This window comes from Neovison vison, chromosome 9 (genome assembly GCF_020171115.1).
Source record: "Neovison vison isolate M4711 chromosome 9, ASM_NN_V1, whole genome shotgun sequence".
Taxonomy (NCBI): domain Eukaryota; kingdom Metazoa; phylum Chordata; class Mammalia; order Carnivora; family Mustelidae; genus Neogale; species Neogale vison.
In genome coordinates, this window is record NC_058099.1 from 17,158,114 (window position 1) to 17,180,052 (window position 21,939).

The 21,939-nt window shown below is 49.2% G+C and overlaps 1 protein-coding gene across 1 annotated transcript in view; it reads left to right on the plus strand.

Annotated features, from left to right (window-relative positions):
- Window positions 1-21,939, plus strand: part of ASTN2 (astrotactin 2) — a 736,372-nt gene that overhangs the window by 479,138 nt on the left and 235,295 nt on the right. Inside the window, exons 13-14 of the mRNA XM_044265036.1 lie at window positions 15,221-15,345; window positions 19,215-19,319. Coding sequence (XP_044120971.1) covers window positions 15,221-15,345; window positions 19,215-19,319 — 230 coding nt within the window. The remainder of the gene's footprint in view (window positions 1-15,220; window positions 15,346-19,214; window positions 19,320-21,939) is intronic.

The window sequence follows — 21,939 nt, forward strand, 5'->3', positions numbered from 1 at the left end:
ATTCTTTGGGATTTAATACTGTAGAATATTCTTTTAAGATTTATTTATTTATTTGAGAGAGAGAGAGCATGCCAGTGTGGGGGGGGAGGTGCAGAGGAAGAAGGAGAGAGAGGAAATCCAGCAGACTCCCTGCTGAGCAAGGAGCCTGATGTGGGGCTCAGTTTCGCAACCCCGAGATCATGACCTGAACCGAAGTCAAGAGTTGGATGCTTAACTGACTAAGCCACCCAGGTGCCCCCACTGTATATTATTTTTAAAAAACCTACATCACACTCCTATTATCAATAATAATAATGGTAGTTAACATTATGGAGTACATAGTATGATGTGGCAGGTGTCATTCTATATTTGTCATCTCATTTAATTCCATGACAACTGAGATCCACCAGCACCATTTTTTAGTCCTACTACAAATGAGGAAACTGAAGTTTATCCAGTGACAGAGGCAAGTCTATCCAAAAGGCAGAGGCAAGACTTTGCCCCATCCTTCTTCTTTTTTTTTTTTAAATTTTATTCATTTATTTGACAGACAGAGATCACAAGTAGACAGAGAGGCAGGCAGAGAGAGGGGGTGAAGCAGACTCCCCACTGAGCAGAGAGCCCGACACGGGACTCCATCCCAGGACCCCAGGATCATGACCTGAGCCGAAGGCAGAGGCTTTAACCCACTGAGCCATCCTTCTTACTGGAAAATAAATAGAAACTAGCACATAGTTACATATCTACCAGGCTGTTCAGATGCCTTTCCCCTTCTGATTCTCGTAATTGAGTCTATAAGAGTAGATAATATTCTGATATTCATTTTACAAATGAGGGAACTGAGGGTCCTGAAATGAAATAACTCATTCGGGATCATGCACCCGGTAAGGGGTGGAGTTTAATACCCATTCTCACTGCGGGCGGATAGAATTATTACAGACAAGCCCGGGGCTCAGCGTGGCCCTGTCATACAGCCATATGACAACCTAATCAGTAACAAGCAAGGCTAGAAGCTAAAGCTAGGGTCTTGGGAACTGAATCGAATTATATTTTGGCATCACATTTTGAAAAGATCCCAAATTGTGTTATTTAGACTCTTGTTTTGCTAGGCCCTTTTTAAGTCTTGACATCCATTGGTTTTAAGGAGCACTTAAGCCCATTTCCAGTTGTCCTATCACAGAACCCACACTTCACTTCGATTATGATGTAAACTAGCTAATGTCCACATTGGCTGGGGTCTGGATTTGACTGCAACTGATGTCAGATCTATTGAAATAGAAAAAGAAGGGCTGTGAGAGATGGTCAGGTCTCCTCATTAGCTCAGTGTTACAGAGCACGTGCCCATATTGCTGCTTTTCTACTGCCTTTGGGTGTTTTCTTTCTCCATTGCTAATGACTAATAAAAAAAGAGAGAGAAAGAGGAGAGGAAGCAAACAAGAAAGCAATTGCTATTAGATTTTCTTCTACTGCAGCAGGTTTCTCATTTTGCAAAGCTCATTAGAGGTGCTATATGGAAAGACTTGCAAGGTGCCCCAGGGAGAAGGGGAAAGACCAAAGGGAAGAAGAAACTTTTCAGAGATATGACCCCTGCCACAAATTCACACCAGAAACAGCTGTTCCTAGGCCATGTGTTCTGATTCTAAAAAGCACCTCATGGCTTCGTGTGAAATGTTAACAGGGAAGGAAAGTAGGGAGTAAGGGGAGGGGAAGGGAGGGGAAGGGAGGGGAGGGAGGAAGGGAGGAAAGAAGGGAGGTAGGAAAGGGAACGAGAAAGATACAAAAAGTTTCTAACTACTAACAGGAGGGAAGTTATAAATGCATGGATGCTGTGTGGTTAGTTAAAATGTGGCTTTTATTTTTTTTTTTTTTAATTTGTTGTTTTAAGTTAGGAGTTTTGAAATTTTTTTATCTAATGCGGAGTCCACCCTACTGGAGGTTCAATTTCACAAACATTTTTGAGAGTCTCTTATGTACCTAATGTGCTCTTGGGAACTGGAGGAGAGAGAAGACACAGTCTCTGCCCGCAGTGTTGCGGGGGAAGACAGACCCACAACAATTCTGGTGTATACTGTGATAGGAAAAGAGGTGTTCAACATACCGTGCTGGGAACATTGCCTTTAGCATTAATAACTCTCCTCGATGTCAGGGATATGGTATGAGGTAAGGAAAAAAATTAAATCCACCAGCCAAAAAAAAAGAATCCCAGGATAGAAAGAAAAGAACTCCAAATTAGTAGCCACCTGTCCTGGGTTCTTATTTTAATCCTATCATGTGACTTGGACAAGCTGTGTCTGCTGCCTGGAAAGAAGGAAAAGAAAAGAATTTGAGGACCATCCCAGCTCTAAAATTTGCATCTCCCTTACTCCTAATCAAGACAGGCTTTCCAGAATGTTAAATGAAACTGTGCTCCACAGCAAAGAAAACTACCTTTTATCGAGGGCCTGTTCTTGCCAGGCCTTCTGCTAAGCAGTTTGGATTATGGGCTCTTCTAATCTTCACAACAAGAATGTAAGGCTGTGATGATGATGATTCCATTTTTCCGAAGAGCAAACAGAGGCCCCCAAAATGTTCAATGTTCTGTCCAACCAGAGCCATGTAGGGGATTGGAGTTGGAACTACAACATAAATTCAGGTGTGCCTGGCTGGGAGACCGCTTCCGAGGTGAGAAAGGAGACCCAGATTGCCCATGGGAACAGGGACTCCTTCTTAGCCCTCTATGCTAGAGCCGTTTGGAGACACATGTTTTTGGCAAAGAAATGACCCAGGGCTTCAAAGACCCCCAGAGATGGGAAGGGACTTGCGCAGCCTCACAAAACTGGCTTCCTGTCCAGGGTAGGGCTGGGGGTACATGAGGAATGATGAGAACACACGCCAGGATTCAGGCAGAGTCCCTGGTCGACCTTTGGACCCATGCAGCCAGGGGTGTTAGCACACCTCTTCTGTATCTATTGCTAAGCTAGGCCCTTGAGACAGATGTGAATGGAGAGAGGTATGGGGGTTGGGGTGCCCTGAGAACAGAGAAGGCCCTGAACACCAAAAGTTGAAGATCCTAAATGCAATGGAAATGGTTTTAAAGGCACAGGGATATTGGCTTCTGTCTTTGTGATCGCGTATGCAGCCAGACCCTTCTGGAACAGAGAGGGGGAAACCTCAGCATGCAGTAGGGGCCAACCATCTCGGCTCTGAGGCTCAGCCACCCCCTCGGACCAAGGGACTCTTCACTCAGACCCTACAGATGGGGGTTCCAAGGCAGGCTTTAGGTCCAAATCTCTGGCGGATCTGGGACACGGCTAATTGTCCTCTTCAGATCTCATTAAAGCATCTGGAAAGCAAAGATGGGGCGTGGTGGTATCTCAGGGCCTTTGTCTCCTCCCCTGGAGAACTGGAGGGAGAAGTTGGGCAAGCAGCTCCAGAGGCCCCAGGGACAGCACTCCGGTGTTAGGACACAATGAGGAATCCCTGTGCTGACACACCGGCAAGGAGATGGAGGGTGAAGGGGATGAAGAGAAGATAATGTTTCTCTAGCCTGCAATTTCTTTCAATTTCAGGGATTGCAATTACCAGGACGGGAGTTAGTAGCGGCCATGCCTGGAATGCTTAAGTGAGTTTGGTACCACTGGAAATGGTTTTGCATTTAGAGATGGAGGCCTGTGCAAGGTGTAAGCCAGGCTTCACATTGTGTGTGTGTGTGTGTGTGTTCACGTACACCTGCAGATGCATGAGGTTGGGGCAGGGGAAAGTGTGTTCCTGGTTAGGGAGGGGGGTACGAGAGTGGCATCGATGCCCTCGTTGTGTGTGAGCCTAGGAAAGTGACCTCACCCCACTGAGATCCAGCTTCCTCACCTCCATCATTGAGATCATAATAATGACTTTGCAAGATATTAGAGATGTCTCTGTCTGTTGGCGCTGCTTTAACAAAATAACCATTGATTGCATGGCTCAAACCACAAATGTTTTATTTCTTCAAGCTCTGGAGGCTGGGAAGCTCACGTTCTAGGCATTGCCAGATTCAATGTCTGCCTAGGATCTGTTTCCTGGTTCATAGATGGCACCTTTCCTCACTTGGTGGAGAGGACAAGGAGCTCTCTGGGGCCTTTCATAAGGGAACTCATCCCATTCACGAAGAGCCCATCCTTATAACCTAGTCACCTCCCAAAGGCCCCACCGCCAGATACCATCACATTGGGCATTAGGTTTCAACATATGGATTTGGGGGGTGAGACACAGACATTCAGTCTATAGCAAAAAAAAAAAAAAAAAAAAAAAAAAAGCGAGAAAGGCATCCTGCAGAGCCCTTAACACATGGCAGACGTTCAATAAAGAGCAGTTACGTTATTAATGCGGGCATCCATCTGGCACCTCAGCTAGCGCTGGTATTTTCAGTGAGTCAACTTTCACTTTCCAGCATTGCATTGAGGGGCAAAATTAAACATTACTAGCATCTTCTTGCCTCGTCTTTAAGAACATGGAGTTTAATTGCTCAAAGTCCAGCTGAGTAGTTTTGTGCACTTATTAATCTCTTTATTCTTCTGGTCCCTTGTTTAAAACAAACAAACAAACAAAGCCCTTAGAACAAGAGTACTTAGCTCCCAGGGTGGCTGTGTGAAAGGAGATGTGTGTAAAACCCTTAGATTGATGCCTAGGACAATGTAAAGAATCAGTAGATGTTAGCTAAAAGTGATGCTTATTATTTTGATACTAGATAATGAGGGAAGAAAAAATAATGAGGAAGAAAAAAAAATAGGGAGGGAGACCTGAATAAGACTCTGACTCAGGCCCCACAGAAAGGAGATTGCAGTACCACAGCTGGATGGGGTATCTCCCCTTGATAGCCATTCAGATAGGACTCATTCATTCATTCATTCATTCACTGAATAAGTGCTTACAGAACCCCTTGTGTGTGTTTCAGCCACCATGTCAAGGCTGGATGTACAGAAGCAAATAAGACAGACATGGTCCTTGCCTTCAAGTGCCCTTGGTCCACAAGGGAACCAGTGAGTGACCGGGACCAACAGTCCAGTGTGAAGATGCCAAAATAGGGGAGGGATAGGTGTAGTGGAAACCCAGAGAAGGGGCATCAAACCCCCAAATGAAGGGAGAGGCATCAGCACAGCTCTCCTGGAGTGGGGGGTTGGAGTGTGGTGGGCAGAATCATGCCCCCCAGATGTCCATGTTTTAATCCCTGGAACCTGTGAATAAAATACATTCCATGGCAAAGGTGGTTAAGGGTGTAGGTAGAAATGAAGTTGCTGATCTTGAGATAAAGAGATTATCACCTAGATTCTTCAGGTGGACCTAATGTAATCCTAAGGGTCCTTAAAGTGGAAGGAGGAGGTAAGATAAGAGAGGAGGCCAGAGAGGGATGTGATCGCAGGACTTGACTTGCTTTGGCTCCCTCTGATGGTGGCAGAGCCTAGGGGCCTAGAGCCCAGGAATGTGGGCCGTCTCAAAAGCTGAAAAGGCAAGGGAGTGGTTTCTCCTCTGGAGCCTCCAGGAAGCATGCATCCCTGCTGACTCCTGACTGCCACCCTGAAACGCATCAGACATCTGAGCTTCAGAAACATAACGAGTGTTAAGTTGGTGTAAGTTGGTGTAAGCCACTAAATTGGTGGTGATTTGTTACAGCAGCAACAGAACACTAATACTCAGAGCCAATGATACATGGGAGTCAGGACCATCCATTTAGAAAAACATTCTGGTCACAGGATGGTGAGTGACTTGGAGGGATAAGGCTGAATGCAGACCACATAGTTAGCGGGCTGTTGTGCAGCCCCAGGAAGCAAGGCATGTAGATGAGGGAGGCTCAGAGGGTAACCGGCCCAATAGATCCCTACAGCTGGGAACTACAGAGCTTGGAATGGGAAATAGACAGGGAGAGAAGAACCACGCCTTCTGGAAGCTGCGGTCAGGACCAAATCAGATACTGTAGAAGTAGGACCTCACTTCCAAAGAAGGGGCTCGGGGATACCTTCCAGAGAAGATGACACCATGAAGTCTCTCTCTGGGGCCCTCCAGAGGGCTCAGAGGAGGTTACAGAAAAGAATCAAATGCAGCCCTGACTTTGCAGGAGCCCACAGGTCAGATAGTAGGGGTCAGGCAGGTTAACGTAGCCGTTCTTACCAACCCCTCAGGACTTACCAGGTGGAACCACCTCTGGGCTGGACATCAAGAATATGGATGTGTAGCCTATTCTGGTCTTGCAACCCCGGGAGCCTTTGCCTAAGTCACTTCTCTGCCCCCTGCCTTTGTTGCCTCGCTCTTCATTGTTAGGAGACTCAGCTGAGATAACAATGGCCTGTGGCGCCTGGGCCTCTGCAGAGCCAGGGAAGCAACTTTGCACCCATGATCCGAGGGACAGCATGGAGGGTGGGGTTATGAACTTCCTCCTGCCCAGCAGGGGATGGCATGGCTTGGGAGCCTCCCCCTGGAGATGGTTGAGCTTGCTCAAAATGCTGGGGATTTTAGGGAGATCTGGCAGTCTTCCTGTGAGTCTCACATGTAGCAGCTGAGCTGAGATGGGCTGCCAGCTGGCAGGCTCGGGAAGAAGGCAAGAGCATCCTGATGGGCCAAGACACAGCAGTCTGCTCTCCGGCCATGGCAGGTGAAAACGGGGGGTGTCTGGAGAGCTCTGGGGGTTTCACTGTAAGGGGAGGTGGGCCCCAGAGTCAGTCCTGGTGGCATAACTTATGTCGGCCTCCACTCCCATTGCACGCGGTGGGTGATGGGGAGCAGGGTACATGCAGGGCCTCCTTGCTGGGTCTCTCTCCAATCTGTGTCTCTTCTCGATAATTCCGTCACGGAATTATCCTCCACCATGCTGGCCTGGGTGGCTGTAAAACCCTGTAACTTGTCACCCGCCCTCCAGCCTTGTTCCTTTTTTGGCTTGCCCTCCAGGCTGTGTCCAGGCTCAAAATCTCTGGTCAGATAGTATTGCTGTCCCGCCGAAACCCCTGCCATGGTGGGGGGTTGTCCTCGCCCTCAGAAGAAAGCCTGTGTTCCATAGCATCGCTTTGAAGACTTGCAAGATCTGAGCTCTATCTTCCCCTCCAGCCCATCTTTGCTTTTTTACTCAATGCTTTTACATCCTGAATCTAAGCTTCTTTCAATTTCGAGAATGTGGCATTTGAGTGTTCCATCTCTCTCCCTCGCTTCGTCTCCCGTCTCCCACAGACATACACACACATACATACACACACACACACACACAGCACTTTGGACTTTTGCACATGCTGTTCTTTCTGCCTGGACCCCACTCCCACCTTCTTTTGTTGCTCTTTCCCTGGATAACGCCTCCCAAACAGTCAAGGCTCACCACCTCCAGGCAGCCTTCCTCCCCTACCCCATCTGTATTAGGTACCCCTCCTCTTTACTCCCTTGGTCTCTGTACCTCCCCTATGAAACTTAATTCTTTTTGAGTCTTAAACTTCATCACTGTAACCTCTAATCACCTCTTTCAACAGTTAAAGATTCAAACTTTTTTTTTTCACCACTACAACTCAGTTATGCAAGAACACTGTAGTCTTCTGATTTTTCTACCACTGATACAATCTTTTCCTCAACTTTCCATTCTGTGGATAGCAAAAAAGTATTTCAAATTGCCAATTAAGGATACAGAGCATCCTCTTTAGGGAAACGGTTTAGTCTATTGGAAGTTGAGCTCCTTATGGACTCACCCTGTGTTTTCCTCACCCAGCAGGCTCCCCCACCTCCACTCTGCCTCAGGGCACAGGGGCTGCAGATAGCAGAAGGACGTGGGTATAAACTTAGCCATCTGGGTCCTTGCTGGAGTCCCTCTATGATTTCTTACTTGAGCTTGGCTCGGAGCCCCTTTGCACTGGCAACCCATTAGGATGTGGACGGTCTTGGGTTGTCTTTAGAGAAGAATCCACTGCCAAAGTCCAAATTCATGAGGTCCCCACACTCTGAATTCCCCTTGTTCTAATCTCAGGGAGCCTTCCCCATCCCTGCCTCCTTGGGAGCATGGAGGGTGTACTAGGATGTCTTGTCCACTTTCTTCTCGCTACCTTGTGGGAGCAGGAATTGGAGGCTGGCTTCTGCCAGCCTCTAGCTCACCTCCTGCTTCCCTCTCATGGGAGTTTCCATTGGCTTATTGGATGAAGGGGCTCCCCACCTTTTCAGACTAATCCCTGATCTGGGGCAATAGCCTCTCGCGTTCCCACTTACCTGCCCTGGGCCATTTCCCAAACCCTTGTTAGTATCTTAAGCATTTGTAGATGCTGCCCTCAAGGCTAGGGTCAGTGGGGAGGGGTGCTGACTTCTAATAGTCCAGAAAGAGGTTGTCTACCCTTGAATCTGAGCTCCTGGCCCCCTAGCCTTCTCTCCTCAGCAGTCCCTCCCAGCACTGGTATCAGAAAGAAGGGTTTTCTCCTTCCTTTTCCTGTCTGGTGGGAACTCCCCTGAGGTCATACCCTGAACCATCTTACATTAAAAGAAGACGCTATGATCTGAGTCAGCCAGGCCTGGCTTTGATACAGAAGGGGACCTTCGCTTCCGGCACAGGCTGGCTTTCCAAACTCTTGTCTAGCTCAAGACACTACAAAGTCAGCTTTGAGATGCAAAGCTGGGCTGTAACCCCCTTTCTTCTCTAGATGGTATTTGTCCTTCTACCTAAGGGATAAATTCTTTTGATTTAGTAGGTCGGGTATCAGAGACAAATATGATTTATGAGGAATGAAAAATGTTTCATTTTAACCTTTTCAAAACCACTATTCACCTTTGCACACATTTACACATGTGTGTAGAAGCATTTGTACACATGTATCTCCTACTAGGCATGGGGAGCTTAAGGGCAGAGAATATCTATTTTGTCATTGTATTCCCAAGGCCTGGTACATATAACAGTAAAGATTTATTGGATATTTGAATGATTGAATGATTGAATGAATGAATGAATGAATGGCTGAATGCAGGAATGGCTAAGTCTAGCACTTGAGCAGGGAATGTAAACAAAGACCCATAATTAAAAAGCAGCTCCCAGGAGAACCAAGTTTCTGACTGTTCCTGGAGAAGAGCAGGGCATGAAGGTAGCTGTGGACAGACATCAGCCTCATTTTAAACACCAGGCTCTGTGACTCCAGCACCGATGGAATGGCTATAGGATGGAGCCCAACACTCTCAAACTGGGGCTCAGAGAAACCCAAATATTTTGTACCAGCTATTCACCCCTCCCAGTCCCAGAGGTGGGGAGTGGCTTCCCCAGCTCCCCACAGTGAGACAGTGACAGAGCCAAGATGAGACCAGGCGTCCCCACTCACTGACCACAGAGGAAACCACATCTCAGCCAAAGACACTGCTCTTACTTGGCGGAAAGACTCAGTCTAGTTGGAGGTGAGGGATGGGGCACGGTTTAAACCGGGAGAGATGTCCTCATTGGTCTTGGGAGCATATGGCCTCCGCTGGAGGAGGCTTTGGGCAGCCTAGGGAGAGCCAGGAACCATAGACCACTCCCTGCAGACTCAAGAGCTTGCAGCCCACAGCTCCCAACCCTCCTTCCCCTAAGAAAGACTGCAGACAGCACTTGCTGGCTCTGGGATGATTTACTTCCCTGAAATACCTCAATTTAAATGCTAATTTCCCCAGAACTGAGGGGTGATCCGGCTCCAGCTTGCTGGTGGCTGTGTATTAATGTATCCAAAACACTCACACATATTCTTAAATTGGGGCAGAAGGGAGGGAAGACTGGGGGGGATGGTGTGTGTGTGGAGGAGACCAGCTTCCCTGCTTGTCATTCTTGTCAGCATGGCTGATGGACGCGAAGCTAGACAGGGTGCGTCCTCGGTGGAAATGCTCTGTAGGCTTGAGTCACTCGGAGGTTAGGTGCAGATGGCATGGAGGAGAGGAGGCCTGATGCTTAGGGGGCTTCTACAGAGTAGGCACTGTCTTGAGTTCTCTGAGGCTCACGAAGAGATTCAGGATCTAGTGTGGGATTCGGGAAATGGGACCCTCACTCAAAAGAACTTTGCGCGAATCTTCCTCCCAACCCCTTCAAGTCCCAAACTCATTACTTTTGCAGGTGAGGTCACTAAGGTTCCTAAAATGGAACTTAATTCTGCAAAAACAGACAGCATTTGTTTCCATGTCTGAAGGACTTCGGAGCCCTTTGCCTTTTCCTCCACCGGACCCCAAGGCCAGTTCTGGGATATAATCACAGGCAAGATGCATGAGGGCAAAGTGACAGGAAGGTTTTATTCCAACAGGGGAAGTCAAGATGATGACATGGAAGAGGAGGTGGTTTTTTAACTGGGCCTCTTGCTTCCTGCTGGCGCTCCTCGCCCCAGCCCACCCCCTGCTTCTCCGCCCCAGTGCAAATGCACACACGGACCCCATGCTCTTTCAGAGTGCGAGGTCTGACCAACCCCTGCTTCAAGAGATCACCTTTTCCCTTCTGGTCCCTGCCATCTCAGGGTGGCTGGGGCCCCTTGCTCCTAGCTAAGCTCCATAGGAGCCAGGCTGCCCGTACACTTGAGAAGAGAAAGAAAGTAGAGTTTGAAGCTCCATGTGGAAGAGCTGAAATTTTAGACCCAAATTCCCAATGTCCCTTAGATCCCAGAGTTCTTTGAGCACTTACTCTGTATGCAGATGGCACTGGGCTAGGCCCCGGCGAGGAGGCATAAAGGAGACAGGCATGGTCTTGGCCCCCAAGGAGCTCACAGTTTAGTGGGCCACATGCCTATCATATAGGGTCCCCATGAGCATAGCTACCATTAGGAGCTGGGAAGCTCTTCATGGAAGAAAAGGGCCAGATGCTGTGGGAGAATGTAGCGGGAGAACTGGCTCCGGGCAGATTTCTCAAAGGCAGGGAAGTAACATGTGGTCTGAATGATGAGTAGGTGATGGCCAGGTACAGGGGGCTTTCCGGAGAGAGAGGGCAAATCCCCAGTGCACCCTTTGTATGGAGCAAGTATGTCCCACAAGGGCAGTCAGCATAGCTGGACAACCAGGGGACGGGGCTCAAAACATGCGGCGGGAGGAGTAGGCAGTGGCCAGATCTCGAAGGCCTTGCAGACCTTGCTACATTGCTTGCTTTCTACCCCGGTCCTCGTGAATGGGTGAATGGGTTACCTTCCTGTCCCCTGCCGGGCCCCTGGGATGCAAAGCAAACCCTGCCAAATGGGAGACCCGAAGCAATGTCCGTGGAATGAGTGAGACCTTGTACTCCCAGAGTTCTCCCGAGTCCCCGGAGCCCCGGATCTGCTATTTTTAAAATGTGATGAATCTTTTCATAGACTCTCAACTGAGCTCCAACTCTTTTTCATGGATATTTTGGGGGAGATGTTTGTCTATAGAAACAGGGCCCTGTCGCCGTTTGAAACATGGCATCCTCTTATGTACACACATGGAACCCTCGTGGGCTCAGGAGCGCTCGTGGTCTGGCCTTGAACAGCAGAACGGACCGGTCTTGGGTTACGCCAGTGATCAGGAGCACAGACTTGGGATTGGTCCCTTGAACGTGTGCTGACTGAGTGCAGGGCACTAAGTGCGGAACCCCTAACTGTGAGCTCCTAACTGACTTCCTAACTGTGGACCTCAGCTGGACAAGTTCCCTAACCCCTCTGAGTGCCCTTTTCTCTATTTATAAAATGGGAATCGTAATGGTAGCTGTCCGCTCCAGTTCCCATGGAGTTAAAATTGCACACACGCGCACGCACACATGCTGTCTAGGATGTAGCTGATGACGAACAAGATGATCGATACATAAATATTACCCATTCTTCGTCCTGTCTTCCTATTATTAGGATTAGTTGCCTTATAGTTTTTTTTTTTCTTTTTCGCCTTATAGTATTTTCTACACACATGCACACACACAGGCTCTGAGAATCTGAATCTACTTTCTGCCGTCTGCATTTAGCCAGCCTTCCGTGTCCCTTTCCCAGGTTGGTGGATTCTGAGGCTGCTGTCTGGGTTCTGCCTGAGGTTCTGGGCCCAGTGGAACTTCCCCGGTGGCCATTCCCCTCCGTGTTGTCACCTCCCCAGAGAGCCGGTGGATGCGAAGGCCCTGGGCGCCCTCTGCTGGCAGCGGCCATGCAGGACTCGTGACCATCCCCAGGCTGCCGCGAAGGGACCAGGTCCTGAGGGACCATCCTCGGACTTTGGACTTTGCTCTTCCTGCCTTGCCCTGCCTTCTCCTGCTTGGTGACTGCCTCTTGCCCTCCCAGCCTTTGCACTGGCTTGTGAACTCCCACCCCTGCATCCTTCCCCTCCTTCTCAAGCGCTTCCTCAGGATCCTTCCTGCTCCCTGAAAGCTCAGGGGAGAAATCCTTCTCCCAAGAAGACGGGCATCATGAGCCAGCCCAAGGTTGCCCATTGTGCTGTTTCCCATTGTCCTGTGGGGTCAGATTTACCCACGGAGTGAAGCCTGGCTTAGCCAGAAGACAGGGGGATGAGGAGTGAAGAGGGGGGCTCTCTCTTTAAATGCAGTGCCAGAGAAGGTGTGAAATGGAGCCCCCAGATGGTAAAATGGAAAACATAAGCTTGCTTTTGGATCCCTCTTCCCAAATGCACTCTGTGCCAGTCCCGGAAGGCGCTGCTCCCCTCAGAGCCTCCGCTTCCCTGTTGGCTGAGGGAGGGCACCCAGCTCCAGGGACACCGAGCACCTAGTGTGGTCAGGTCTGAATGGGCAGCTAGCTCCTTCTCTCAGCTGCGATCTGTCTGGGCTCAGGGCCCCCATGCGTGCTCCTGCTCTTTCGGCATAGTCAGTGCCCTACACCTGAGCAGTGGTGAGGAATGGGAACTTCGGGGCCAGACCATCTGGGATCTCCAGCTGTTTTGTGCTGGGCAACCTCTAACCTGAGGGTCTTAATGGCATTAGCTTCACAGTGTTGGGAAGGGACCAATGTACAGTGCCTGGAACGGTGCTCAGTGCATAGTATGTGCTCAACAAACGGCTATTATTATCATCATGGTAATGGTATTTCATTAAGGCAGACTGAACAGCTTTTATGATCCTCATCTTACCTATGAGAAAATTGAGGTTTAAGTGGCCTACTCCAGGCTGTACCGCTGGGGTGTGCTGTAGGCAGAACTGGGGCCCAGTCTTCACAGACTTTGGCACCTTCTCATGCCTGACTTCACCTGCCCATGAAACAATTCATGGGTCTCATGGGGAAGGGTCCCAGAAGCATCCAGCCCTCGGTATTTCTGATAGCCCGGTCCCACTGGCTGTTATGCTTGGCTCCATTGTTGTCTCCTCCAGTTGGCTGAGAAGATTTAGAGGACCAGGGAAGAATCCAATCTCTCTGAATCCCTATATCCAGCTCAGGGCTCCACACAGAACATGTATTTAGCTGATGAGAGCAGAGAGACACCCTCTCCTGGGCCATATCCTTGTGGGAGGATCTGTATCCTCACAGGCCAACCTCAGAAGGGAAATAGGAGGAAACGTAGTCCCTCAAACCCTGGCGAGTGTTACATGGTCCTTTAAGGGCACTCCCCTTTTCCAGAAGGCTCTCTCTTTCTGTTCACATTGCTGTTCCACACACCCAGGCTTGCAAACAGATCATATACTAAGCACAGACACCTAGAAGAAGCCGTGATCACAGGCACACACACATAGGCATAAACACGTACAGCTTGCCAGACAGACAGTGGTCCTCCCACACAGGCACATGAGATAGCATGCCTCAGTGTCCCCCGTGTGGACCCAGAAACTCACAGTCATGCACACGCCTGCCCAGCACTCCCCAGCCCAGCTGCCTACGTTACCGAGTGGGCAATCAGCGCATCTCCAGGCACATCCCAATATTCACCTCCTCTTAACCCTGTACCACATGTTTTATCATCTGCAAAAAGGATATAATCTACAGCTCTCTTGCTGTAAAGATTGAATGATACAGTGTATGCAAAGTGCTTAGCCAACCCAGTAAATGGTAAGGATCCGGAGCTTTGTAAGAGATGATGGTGATGGTGAAGATGGGGATAATGGCTCTTCCCCCGGACTCCAAGGTGCTCAGAGGTCAAGACGTGGCAGGCTGACTGTTCACTAAATGAATGAATCCATGGGACACTTCACGGGTACCTGGGGGAGGTGCGCACTGTGGGGACATGGAGTACAGCCAGGAAGTGCTCCAGGCCCCATGACGTCTGCACAGCTGCTTCTGTTGGACCCGAGATCCAGGCTCCAAAGGCATTGTTTTGGCATCCCCTGTTTTTGTTTTCCTCTTTCTGATTTTCTTTTCAAGGTTGCCCATTCCAAGGGGTACGACGAAGTGATAAATCTCTCCCTCCCTTTATTCTTCTTCCTCCCCCTCCTCTTCCTCTCCAGACTGTAATTACTGTCTCAAAATCTGAGGGTCCCTGAATATGAAGGGACCTCGAAAGTCAGATATTAACACGGAAATGCCTCCAATACCTGCATACCACATAGCTGTCTGTTTCCCTCCTTGCACTCTTTCAGGCACGGGATGCTCACCACCTCTCCTGGCAGGCTGTTCTATTTGGAGGTGGGTCTGTTGTGTAAAAGATTGAAGCCTGCCTCCATATGATGCCTCATTACTCCCCCGCCTGCCCTAAAGACTACCTCTGTTCAGGATTCAGTTCCGTGAGGTCACCCCAAGGACTGTCTTGGAAACAGAGTTTCTTGGGATGGCATTATAAGGAAGGATTAGAGTAGGAGAAAGAGCACTAGCCTGGAATGGGGGAGAGGTTCTGGGAGCAGGCCATTCCTCTTCTCTAGGCCCCAGTTTCCCTATCTGTAAAAGAGGAGCCTGATCCAAAAGACCCCTTAGGACCTTTCCACTTGAACACCCACTTGTTCTTTCAAGCCTTCCTGCCCCTTCCTTTGCACGCACTCCATGCTCTTCTCGGTTCCCTCACCATTGTCACTGCTTATGCAAGGGGATGTTTAGCAGCCAAATACGCAGTCTGTAGAGCATCAGACTGTGTCTTAAGCAATTGGAAGCTTTATCCCATTAAGTGTTTACAACTACCCTGAGATCTCACTTTATAGCAAGGAGATCAAGGTTCTGAGGAGCGGGAGTTTCCTCCAGACTGCACGGCCAGTACACGGCGGGCCAGGACTCCGAGCCCTAGCCTGCCAGATTCTAGAGCCTGTCGTTAGCATTCTGTTCTCTGAGGCGGGACTCCGGGAGCAGATGCACGGCAGCAAGGATGCGCGCCCTCTCCTGAGCCTCTCCGTGCTGATGCCAGCTCACTGCCCTCCTACCCTGCAGCCCCCAGCAGCCTCCACGCCCTCATTTGGCGGTCTCTGTGCTCCTCTCCACAGGGAGAACAACTTCATCAAGGACTTCCCTCAGCTGGCCGATGGGCTGCTGGTGATCCCGCTGCCGGTGGAGGAGCAGTGTCGGGGCGTCCTCTCCGAGCCCCTCCCGGACCTCCAGCTGCTCACTGGTAAGACACACCTGCTGGACGTCCCCCAGCCTCTCTCACTGCACCTCTGGCCTCTCCAGGTGCCTCTGCACATCCCAGACGGGCCTGTCCAGGCCTCCTCCTTCCTGAGGGACAGAAGGATGAAGGGACCTGCTGTTGGTCAGGGGTGGGCCTCCTGGTATGGGCTGTGCAGAGCTGGGGGGCTTCTCTGAGATTCCACAATCAGAGCTGGGCCAGATTGACTTTCAGCAAATTTCTGGGATTTTGACTGTAGTCATTGTGCTGTGCCTCAGCCCCACAGAACTTGTGCATCCCACATCACTGGACCTTTGGACCCCGTGACCCGCACCTCCCCACGTCCCCAGCCTTTCTACTCTCTGCTCTTATGAGTCCGACGTCTTGATTCTACATAAAAGTACAATCACACGGTATTTGTCTTTCTGTGTCTGGCTTATTTCACTAGGTTTATTTTTACATCGTTCTAAAGCAAAATCACAGGAACCCTCCACCAGGAGCCTGTCTTACTTGAAAGTGTTTGTTACACAGCTTGATTTTGAATATGGGCGCTGAGCCGTCTTGGGGGGTGGGTATCGTTTTCCCCATTTTAGAGACGAGGAATCTAGACTCAGGGAGGGGACAGGAGTGGCGCAAGACCCTGCAGCCGGCCAGGACGAGAACCAGGTGCCACGGCTCCAGGTCTTCTGCCCTTTCCATTGGTTCTGCAGCTCCCCACCCCTACCTCCTCTCTCCTTGCCCGCCCCCTCACAGGGAAGCTATCTTCTGCAGGCTCTCCTGGAGCTCCCTGTCTTCTGTCCCACCCAGGATGCCCTTCTGCTCCCCCTTATCTTCTCCCAGTTCCTCTTCTGTCCTTTGTGGAGGGATTTTCCTAAGATATGAGGGCCCTGGCTCTGCTTTGGTTATACAGTACTTGGGTATCTCAACCATGGCCCAGGGAGAATGGCCCCCCTGGCGAATGATGGAGGTCTCACTGAGAGGGAAACTGACCCGCAGGGAAGGCCCTTCTGCTGCTTGCTAGCACTTGGGAGCTCCATGAGCCTTCCCTGTAAAGAGGCACAGACAGGGCAGAAGGACCCACGTCTCCTAGGAGCCACACACCCTGCCTGTCTGAATCCATGTAACCCTGTGAGGGTTATTGTCCCCCTTGAAATGGATTAAAGAAATCATTCAGTTAGTCCAAGTTCACATGACTAGTCTGTCATTGAGTCAGGATTTAAGCCCACTGGGTCTTGACCCCAAAGCTGATGCCGTATCCATGACCCTCCATCCCCTTCTTAACGTGTCTTCCTTCAAAAAGGGCCCAGATGTAGATCAAATGAAATCACAGAAATAAAAATGCTTTGTAAAATCTGCCAAAACCTGCTGTGCCTTCCTTAATTTTCATAAGATCGCAGAATTTCAGAGCTGACGGGGACTGTAAAGGGTGTTTACTCTAATCCTCCTTAGCAATGGAGAAATCAGGTCCATAATAGCCCTACTGAGTAATGGTTCTTCTTGGATACACCCAGTCACAGGGAGCTCACCCCTTAAAGCAGATAGCACCATGGTCCATGGGGAGGTGCTGTGCTCCAATGGGAAGGACCCTGGATTTGTCACCAATCTTTGTGTGTCCTTGAGCTCTTTCTCCTCTGAGCTTCCATTTTTTCTTCTGAAATAGGGGGTTTCAGTTCTTTGTCAGCAGTAGGCAACTACTGGAGACTGTGGGTATAGAATGCTCAGTGCATTGTGGTTCTGTGTTAGTAGTACAAATTGTTAGGATTATTTGTTTTGGTTTAAGGATCTTTGGAGGCATCCTAATAAAGACACTGTTGGATTTCTAGAATTAAAAAAATAATAATAATTACCAGGAAAAATACCTCCCTCATTTTATCCCTCATCTTGGGCGGAGATCCAGGATAGGGTCAGGTAAGGTGGGGGTCAAGGATGAGTAAGCGCTAGGGATGGGCCTAGAATGGGGACAAGGATGCAGGTAAGTAGGTGAGCCAGCAAATCGGCATTTGTTTGGAGCCTGTTACTATGTACCAGGCTCTGTTCCAGGCTCTGCAGGAGTGACAATAATAAAGACCATGGCCTCAACCTCAGGAAGCTGGCATTCCACTGGAGGAGCTTATAGTCCAGGCTGGAATCCAGGAAGGACCAGGGATGGAGAGAAGTGAAGGGTGGAGTGACAACCAGTTCTAGGGGGTGACGGGCAGAGATGATGGCTTTATACATGTCTTGGTAATCAAAAGGGGTAGCCTGGTTTTTTTCATTTGGACATCATACCCCAGTGAATGAATGGTACCTATAGCCTCCATCAGACTGTTCTGCTGCCCTCTCTGAGGGTGGGTCCCAGTTACCAATACCCACACCAAGCCTGCCGTGCATCAGGACCAGCACAAAGGCTGGGGCAGAGGCTGCTGGGCCATGAGCATTTGGCCATCCTGTGCAATCTGGTTTCTCCCTGACTCAAAACATGGCCTGTCCTTCCTCCCCCACCCTTCCCAGCCTTTCTAGGGAAAGGATGAGACAGGCAGAGCAGATAAACAGAGAGGACATATTTATAACAAAACAACCTCGCTCCAGTAGACATATATTTGGAGATCATGAATATTTTACTTTAAAATGAAAGCTTCTAAAAAAAATTACGTTATTCCTGAAAAGGCTAAGGAGGGAAAAAAAATAAAAAAAAGTTGACAGTAATGGACAACTTTAATACTGCAGTAATGTCCAGGAAGAAATCATTTGTTACAATGAGATTCTCATTTTCATCTTGGTATCAAATATCTCTTTAAGTGCCTCCTCACCAGGGGACAAGAGAAAAGGACAGAAAATGTGCCTGCCATTTGCAGAGGATACAAAACAACAATATTAACTGCTGATGTGACTAGCATTTCCTTTTCATGTATTTTATCCGGATTGTAAACAAAGAGAGTTTTCAATGCTTAGAGCAGAAAATTTAGAAAATGCTGATGAATATAAATCAGTAAACAAGAATCGTTGATACCCCCACAACCCAGAGTTAACTGCTTGCTAACATTGTGTTGTTTTGTCTTTGTTTATTCTTTGCCTATACCTGTGTTTCCCAAAATACTTTCCATGGAACATGCATTCCAGTGAACCCTCTGGAAAAACGGGATTCCTCAGTTGAAAAAGTTTGCAAAATGCTCCACGCCACTACCTTCATAGAGCTTTAGAATGCATAATAATCTAGATAAGGTGCTTAGAAATTATACAGATTTTTTAAGATCTTGTTTCACTTCAACTCGGTCTTACTTGAAATGTGAGCTTTTCTATATGAGCACATGCATCTCAGGAGATCTCTATGTGCATCCCATGTTTCCATGTTAGGAAACAGTGGTTCACACAGGGGTCAGCAAACACAAAGGACCAGATCCTAAGTGCACTAGGCTCTGCACACAGCCGCTCATGTCTGCTGTCATCGAGAGGTGGTACGTGGAGGATGGGCTGTGGTTTGCTGACCCCCATTCTGCATGCTGCAAGACTTCCACTTCTGTGGCCTTATTCGAGTCTCACAATGCACCTGTGAAGTAACGTCAGCATAGGTAGCCATAGTATCCGAAGGGAAAACTGAGGCATAGAGCCGTCCAATGACCCATGGCCAGTTGCCTGCAGGGGTAAGCGGAATCATAAATCTGCTTGGCTTGCTTTAGCAAGCTGTTGGGAAGAGAAAAAGCAGGATGGGGGCTGAGATCAGAGGCTGGGAAGAAGCCTGGAGGCAGGTCCAGGTAAAGGTGTTGGTTCCAGTGAGAGCCTGCACGTGAAGGCTGAGCGCCCGCCTGTTTAGAAGCAGTGGCCATTCTGCAGAGCCCAGTTTTGGTGAGTGTCCTGTAAATGCTGGCCTCCCGTGACCTTCTCTTTCTGCCCTGCAGGAGACGTCAGGTATGACGAGGCCATGGGTTACCCTATGGTGCAGCAGTGGCGGGTCCGAAGCAACCTTTACCGTGTGAAGCTCAACACCATCACCCTGTCCGCAGGTGAGGACCGCCTCCCGGGCAGCCAGGGGGCTGGCGCTAATCCAGCACTTGTTCCCGAGGACTTGCGCTGTGCCAGGCCCTGAGCTGGGGATGCTGAGGGAATGAGGCCCGGCCTTCTCTGCCATGAAGGAGCTCATGGGGAGGGTGGATGGACAAGCAGACAGGGACATCCTCATACTGCGGTAGGTTCTATGCAATAGTGGGACAGTGGAACCCCAGAGCAGGGAGCTGCCCTGAGGAGTCAAGAGGGGCTTCCTGGAGGAAGGGGTACCATAGCAGTGTGGGGGTGAGGGGGTAAATGACAATCTAAGTCACATTTATGTTTTATATATTTCAGACTATGGATTGTAAGTTCTTCTGGTCTCTTCTGGATGATTTCCTTTCCTACCCATCTCCTATACAGCAGTAACACATGCCCCTCCAAGATGCAGACACACACACGGCCCCCACTCCACCTGCCCACACCCTCTGTGTCAGCTGATGAGCACAATTTGTAATTCTCAGAATGGGACGTGTTTTTTCATGCTTCTGTGACTTTGCACATGCTCTTCCCTCTGCCTGGATCTCCTTGCCCAGAATGATGGGCTAGTCCTGTGATACTGAGAGAGACCCGTGCTGCATTCTCTACTCCCCCCCAGAATAACTCAAGGAAGTCTGTGCAAGCAACCACCTGTATGAATGCACCAGTGGGCTTGATTCACATCTGAGCCCTATATGTTCCCCCACTGACCCAAGAATTGTGGGTCATTTCCATATCCCTGTAGCCTATATTCCTATTGTCTCTGTAACAGAGAATCAACACAGTGTAGGTCGTCTTGTTTGATAAGGGAATAAAAAAAAGAAAACTGAAAAATTCAGAATGAGTGAAGGAATTTGGAAAGATGGGGTGTTTTACCCTGGTTCTTCCTCATAACCCTGCCACTGGATTCTTGTCCAGGGGCTTCCTCTGTATTTGTAAGCATGTAAATTACCTTCTCTTTTTCAGTATCATTTGGTTCATGAGCAACACGAAACTCTCTTAGCCCAGGAATCAGAGGACTCTCCCATATGGGAAGTGCAAATAGTAATTACTGCAGACATTGGCCAAGCACTTTATAATGTTTCCTATCTTAGGACGTCCATCATCCTACAAGGAAGACATCATTTATCCCATACTTTTTTCAGATAAGGAAACAAGGTCAGGGGACGCCTGGGTGGCGCAGTTGGTTGGACGACTGCCTCCGGCTCAGGGCGTGATCCTAGAGTCCCGGGATCGAGTCCCACATCAGGCTCCCAGCTCCATGGGGAGTCTGCTTCGCTCTCTGACCTTCTCCTCGCTCATTCTCTCTCTCACTGTCTCTCTCTCTCAAATAAATAAAATAAAATCTTAAAAAAAAAAAAGAAGTGTTTATTTAAAAAAAAAAAAAAAGGAAACAAGGTCAGAGGGGTTAAGTAACTTCCCCAAGGTCACACAGCTAGTAAGTGGCCAAACAAGAGGAGAGCAGGGATTTTTTTTTTTTTTTTAAGATTTTATTTATTTGAGAGAGAGAGAGAAAGAGAGAGAGAGCATGAGAAGGGGGAGGGTCAGAGGGAGAAGCAGACTCCCTCCCATGCAGGGAGCCCGATACGGGACTCGATTCTGGGATTCCAGGATCATGACCTGAGCCAAAGGCAGTCGCTTAACCAACTGAGCCACGCAGGTGCCCAGAGAGCAGAGATTCGATTGCAGTTTTACCTGCCTGGAGAAAGAGCCCCAGGTCATCTCCATGGTGTTGTCCTTTACTAGTTAAGAGAAACAGTCTCATCATTAACACTGCTGTGTTAATTACCCGGTTGCGCATATTAACGGATTGGTGGAGAGGGGCTGTCTTAATCAAACACCCATGCTTTGAGGCATGTTTCTGTTTTGCACCCGCACCCTCGCACCTCACTTGCAAATCAGACTGCGATGTATCCGATGTATCTGTTAGAATTACAAAGGTGGATCAGCTTTAATTAATCAATGATGATGCTCTTGAGAAACCCCTTGTAAATCAAATGTTGGCAAATTGGAGTTTATGTTTAATGTTGAAGGAGAGCGTGCTTGCTCTCCTACAGTTTACTTTGATGTGACACAGGATCCACTGCTCAGGTGACAGTGGTGGTTGGTGTTTCCGCCGTGTCCCGGGAACTGTGCTCTTGTACCTGGTTAGGGCGGGGGGTGGGGAAGGGTGCAGGTGCACAGTCAAAGACCAGCGGAATAGAGCTTCTGCTTTCAAGGTAGTATCCACTGAAGGTGCAAAGCATAGGTGCCCCTGGCCAGGATTGTGCCAACAGCTTCTTGGGAAGGTGAGAATGGCTTTCCGGAGCCTTAGAGCATAGGAGTGACTTAGCGAAGAGTTGGGGAGGCCATTTCCGGTGAACAGGGGTGTGTATGTGTGTGCAGGCTGCAGGTTGGGGACTGTGAATGAGGAAAGGGCAGTGGAAATCTCAGGTCATATCTAGGAGACCTAAAAACGCTGGTTTGGCTGGATGTAAAGCCTGATGAAGGAGGCTCACTGGAGATGCCCTTGGAGGCCTGGAACATCAGGTAAGGTCACTGGTAGGCTGGTTGTTGGTAGCAGGAAGAAGCTCAGGCAGGTCTTAAGGCTCTTGGAAGAAC